We start from the raw sequence: 5,975 nt of genomic DNA, 5'->3' as shown, positions 1-5,975 counted from the left end.
TTTTTTTTTGGTTTTTCTCCGGTACCGGGAACCGAACTCACGACCTTGCGCCTGCCAGGCAGGCGCTTTTGCCGCTGAGCTAAATCCCCAGCCCCGATTGTGTTGTTTTCATCCTAGTCTGTAGCTTGGTGCGGAGCTGAGGGTGCAGCTGGGGATTAATCTAGGCTGAAGTTTTGCATGGTAGGGATATAGAAACAATGGGCAAGAAGGGGGAACATGGTAGCAAATGATTAAAATAAAAGGCCTGGGGTTTAGGTCAGATAAGGAAAAGTGAAGCCAAAGGGAGATAATTAGGAAAAAAAAAAAATAGGCTTGAGACTTAACTGGGGATAACTCCAGGGTCCCCCCGAGACCTGGTGAGCAGGTCAGGCAAGTTACACACATTGGATACTCTCTACCTTAAAAAAAAAAAAAAAAAAGAGTCAAGAATCCTCTAGGTTTTCAGAGAGATTTCTAAAACTACTAGCTTTTAATATGTAATAAAAGTGATAACGAAGATTGTAAGTTAGGTGTTCATTTATTAAATACAAGTTTTGAACAAACACCCCCAGGCAAGTATGACAAAAAGTAACCTTCCTGGAATGTTTCAGAATACAGTTATGTAGATCAAGTTTTATTTCAGTCAACCTTTTTTGCTCTTCACTTTCATTTTTAGTTTTTTTTCTTTTCTATTTAGCAGTTAGAACATGTGCATGACAACAGTGTTGCATGAGCCTCTGGCTTGTAAAAGGCCCCCAGTAGATTTACACTCTTTAATGGCTGCTTAGCAACCAACATCAGATAAAGTGATGTAGAATGTGATACTGAACAGTAAATGGCACCTTCACGTGCACCATTAGAATACCTCTAGAGTTTCCTTCCGATTTTATATATTCACTAAAAACTACTAAAAAAACAATCCACAGAACTCTGACTGCTTGACAAAACCCACTTAAATAATTTCCCACTTTACTGAGAGGCTTCGAAAGTTGTAGGCAATACCAGAGCCGATTAGTCTTCATTTTCCTAACATACTCCAGCAAAGCCATCACATCAAACCAGGTATGTCAAAAAGTCTACTCTTAAAAAGATTAAGAGTTGCTACTGAGTTCCAGACAAAATACCTCTTTATACTTCTAAATGCATATATGCACCATGTATTGAGATGGGATTTTTTAAAAGTCTCATTTTTTTGATGTTCCTAAACTACCTCACCGAAAGAAGGCACAGAGGACACTTGCTTTCTTTACCAAGAGTGGCCTTAAGCTACGCACTTGCTTTGTGATGCATTTAGAGATATTCAGCAGCATGAATGTTGCCATAGCCATTCATAAAGTCTCAGGAAAAGAGCTTAGAAAAACAAAACAGAACAAAAATGCTTGCTATATGAGGATTACAATCTGAAGGCTAATCACAGAACAATATAGATACTAGAGGCAGCATAGAGGTTGTTAGCTAGAAAGCTGCTGGGAACAGCTGCTTTCGGAGCTTTCTTGTGCCCATTTTCTTGCAATTTTCTCCTGCAAACTCTGGCCTTTTTTTTTTTTTTTTTTAAATGACACTATTAGATTGGGATTGGAAGATAAATGCAAATAGGTGGAAGCTTATTTTATACACAGATCATTCTCAGAGAGGGAAAGGAGAAAAAATATGAAACACTCATTTTAAGAAAATAAATCCTGTCAACAACACATCCTTAAAGGCCCAGGGGACACAATGCATCACTCTTATATTCTGGCATTTACAAAAGTGTGCCAGTCTTTTTCATTTATAAGCAAAGCCATAAGTAGTATCTATTTTATATCCAGGCTAGGAGGCCATCTTAGATTTGAGGTTTTCCAGCTGATACCATTAAAATACATCAAGGACCATTTAGCAACTTGTGTTGGAATATTGTAAAAAATATCTTATTTGACCCCTATTTCTTTTTTTTGTTTTGTTTTTTGTCTTTTTCAGACAGGGTCTCACTAGGCTGGTCTTGAACTCACTTTGTAGCCCAGGCTGGCCTGGAACTTGCAATGATCCTCCTGCCTCAGCCTCCCGGACTGCTGGGATTACAGGTGTGCGCCACACCTGGCTTGACCCCTATTTCTAAATTACTTTTTTTGTCCCTTATGGTATCTCTGGGCTTAGATGGACACTGACAGAGAGATGGTCCACTGGGGAATGTGCTTCATTCAGCAGGTTAAACTGCACTATTAGTAGAGAGCTCTACTTAGGGATAAGTGGGTATTTCAAATGGCTTGTGGTAAGGTTTTGCTCACATTCCTACTTTGTTGATTGACGACCTAAGGTTATGTTAGAAGCAGCTCTTACAAGTCAGGTCACAGCCTAAACAAACATTAATTATATACATTTTATAGTCTCAGAATTTTATTGTCTAGAATGAGTATGTAAGCATAGCCACACACTGTTTACATTCTTACCATGAAGAGATACTATAAAGTGGTACTTAGTTTACACTAGACCAATATAAAAAAGCACATGGTGTGTGTATGTATATACACATAATACACACTGAGATATACTACTGATATTAGTGTCTTAAGATGACATTTTTCATGGTAACAATATTTGTTGCCTAAGTTTTCTGCTCAGGCCTACTCTTTGTAGCAACAGATTTTTCATAAGAGAAAAAATGCTCAATAGCTTCCTATTTATTCCTTTACCCCAGAATTTTTTCTGACTAAAGTGTCAATATTGCAGATTTGTCACTACTAATCCTCATGAAAAGACTGCAGGGCTACATTTTTGGTGGTCACAACCTCATGAGAAAGTGTCTGATATTTCTGAGTTATAACACAAAATTAGCTACCAACAGAAGCAGCAGATTTAAAAAAAAAAAAAAACTTACCTATTATTCAAAAAGTCTACACAAACATAAACATTTGCTTTTATGTGAAAAGTTATTCCGTAACATTTTAAAACTGTAACAAGGGTTTAAGTCCAGTTTATGAGGACTAGTAAATATGCAGACTTAGCAGCTGTCATTGAAAATATGTGACACTAGACTTAAAAATATAATAAAAGCTGAAAATTAGTGGTGGTTTCTAAACTTGGTGACACTATAAGAAAGTGTAATTTCCTGCAAGCCAGGGGAGCACTGACAAGATCCTTAGGAATCTTTCTTTTTTTTTGTCTTTTTTAGACAGGATCTCACTATGCAGTTCAGGCAGGCCTGAACTCACAGTGATACTCCTGCCTCAGGCTGGGATTACAGGCAAGTGCTGGGATTACAGGCATCCACTACCATGCTCAGCTGTTCTTAGGAATCTTAATTATCATAATTTGAGCAATAGTAGTTCCCTAATTTGGTGAAGGGGAAAAAAAAGGAAAAGAAAGGAACAGAACCAAAAAGAGGGAGATCAAGAACAATCGTTTATCTACACTTGGGGTTGCCTTTTGGTTTGTTTAGTTCACAGTATTTATTCAAGTTGCTCCTTTTGTTGTTTCCTTTCCGCAAGCCATCGTTGAATTTTTTCTTTCAGTTCAGTGTTTGGCCGGATCTGGTCCATGGTGAGGGGACTACGGTTAAAAGGATCTGTTTGGTCACTGATGACAAAGAGAGAAAAGGAATTGGTGTTATTTCTATAAGTTCTAACACTCTAAGCTTAAAAGAGAACACCTAGGCACCTCACTTCAACTGCAGATGATGCTAGGTAAGTGCATTAAAACCGAATCAAAACTGACTTGAGTGTTAGAAAGAATGAGGTGACAAAAAAAATGATTCAGGAGTTTTTCCAGCCACTTTGTGTCTCTTTCTCTGAAGAACTTTATCTTAACACTTCTGTTCAGATATCTGATTTCATTGGTTTAAAAAATGGTATCTTTGGGCGGGAGATGTAGCTCAGCTGCATAGCACCTGCCTGTGAGTTCCAATTTCTGGTACCAAAAAAACAAACAAAAAACCAAAATGTATCTGTCACCAGCCTTTAGATTTTTTAAGGCAGAGCTCCAATATAGTCAAGTCACTGTAAATAACTTTTTCTTTCTTTTCTTGTATTGGGGATTGAACCAGGGCAAGTCCTTGTTATTTTGCTGAGCAAGTCCTTGTTACTTTTATTTTGAGGCAGGGTCAGTACCTAAGTATTACAAGCCAGGACCAATTCCCAGTACCACAGAAAAACAAAAAAACACAAAAATAATTTCAGGTCAACTTATACTTCATGTTGAGCCGGGGATATAGCTCAGCAGCACAGAGCCTGCCTGGCAAGTGCAAAGTCCTGAGTTCAATTCCCAATACCAACCACCGCCCCCAAAAAAACCCAAAACAAAACAAAAAAACATACTTCATGTTGACATATCTGTCCAATTTTAGTATTATGTGCTGCTGAAATAAGGACCATGTTGATATATCTTGTAACGTATGTCGATAGAATTCTTCCCTTTCTTTCCTTTCTGTTTTTTTGTAGTATTAGGAATCAAACCGAGGGCCTCTGTAACTAAGCTCCATCCCTAGCCCTTTTGAAAAGTTTTTATCTTGAGACAGGCTCTCACCAAGCCCTTAACTTGCCCAGCCTGGACTTGAACTTGTGATCCTTCTGCCTCAGCCTCCCAGAGTGCCAATTATAGGAGGGTGCCACCACACCGCTCATTTGGGGACTGGCATACCTGAGCAAATGTCTGGCAATGGTGGACCTATCCACAGTGACTCTGGAAGATGGCAGCACCACAGGATCAGACATCAGTGTGCTCATGATGGGATCCAGGAACTCATCACAGGCATCTGCGTAGGTCTCCTCTTCCTGCTGCTGGAGATCTGCAAGAGACTGAGGGGGCAACATCTGGCAGTTACAGTGAGTTCACGGTGCATTTGAACCTAGAATCTCAATGGCTCTCCTTTAATCTTTGTCATTAATGCCCTTGGCAGTGATAATGACAAATTTTAGCTGTATTTTTTTCAACAGCAAACCAAGACAGATATTTTAGGAGTAAATTTAGCATTTCATCCCACTCAACCCGGAATCTCAAGTTGGCTCAGCTGGCAGTCACAACTAGAAATGGGTTTAAAACAGCACACCACATATGTCTTTCTGGCAACAGTTCTGTTGTAAATGCCATAATTCCAAAGGGGATAGGGCAGGAGGGTTATTATTTGCATAATTACAGAGTCACTCATGCAGTCTGTACATGAAAGCACTTTCTCAGTTTTGGTACAAACAGGTATAGAAATTTAAAAGTCGCCTCAACATGTGATTCCTATACAAATCTAGTTCCTGCGGATTCACGTTGCTAAGCTCTAGGCCAAGACGAAGCCAACTCAATAAAGAAGAAACTGGTCAGGCCTGCTGGTGCAAGACTGTAATCCCAGCATCTGACAGGACTGAGGCAGGAGGATCACAAGTTTGAGGCCAGTCTGGGTGACACAATGAGACCCTGTCTCAAAAGCAAAAATCTCAAAAATATACAACCAACAAAGAAGTCAGTGAGAAAACTGATACCAATAAGGAGGTTTTCCATTAAATTTCTATAAATGATTTTTCCTTCTTTATCACTTTTTATTTTATTTTGGTGGTACTAGGGATTGAACCCAGGATCTTTGCACTGAGCTACATCCCCAGTCGTTATTATTTTTCATTTTGACACAAGGACTCTAACTGATTGCTTGTCTCAGTCTCGGAAAGTGCAGGATTTATAACCATCTCTCCCCATGCCAGCTTTCTTCCCCACTTCTAATGGAGCTCTGTCATACTCCAACCAAAAGGATTAGCTGAACACAATATAGTGTGTTAACCTCTAAAATGGCCCGCCATTTTTTTTTAAGGCAGGGTCTCACTATATATTCACTTATGTAGCCCAGTTTGGCCTTGAACTCAGGGTAAGCCACCTGACTCAGCCTCCTAAGTACTGGGATTACAGGCGTGCATGACCATGCCCAGTTTAACCTTTAAAAGGCATGCCAACTGGGCTGGGGATTTAGCTCAGCGGCAAAAGCACCTGCCTGGCAAGCGCAAGGTCGTGAGTTCGGTTCCCAGTACCGGAGAAAAACCAAAAAA

At 39.6% G+C, this 5,975-nt stretch overlaps 1 protein-coding gene across 1 annotated transcript in view; it reads right to left on the bottom strand.

Moving 5' to 3' along the window:
• Positions 1 to 2,334: 2,334 nt before the first annotated feature.
• The window catches only part of Ube4a (ubiquitination factor E4A), a 34,322-nt gene continuing 30,681 nt past the window's right edge, over positions 2,335 to 5,975 (bottom strand). Inside the window, exons 19-20 of the mRNA XM_005378240.2 lie at positions 4,591 to 4,748; positions 2,335 to 3,531 (exon numbers count right to left, since the gene is read on the bottom strand). Coding sequence (XP_005378297.1) covers positions 3,405 to 3,531; positions 4,591 to 4,748 — 285 coding nt within the window. The 3' untranslated portion in view covers positions 2,335 to 3,404. The remainder of the gene's footprint in view (positions 3,532 to 4,590; positions 4,749 to 5,975) is intronic.

This window comes from Chinchilla lanigera, unplaced genomic scaffold (assembly GCF_000276665.1).
Source record: "Chinchilla lanigera isolate Chin_1 unplaced genomic scaffold, ChiLan1.0 scaffold00011, whole genome shotgun sequence".
In the NCBI taxonomy this organism is placed as follows: Eukaryota; Metazoa; Chordata; class Mammalia; order Rodentia; family Chinchillidae; genus Chinchilla; species Chinchilla lanigera.
This window is presented reverse-complemented; position numbering and strand designations above follow the sequence as displayed.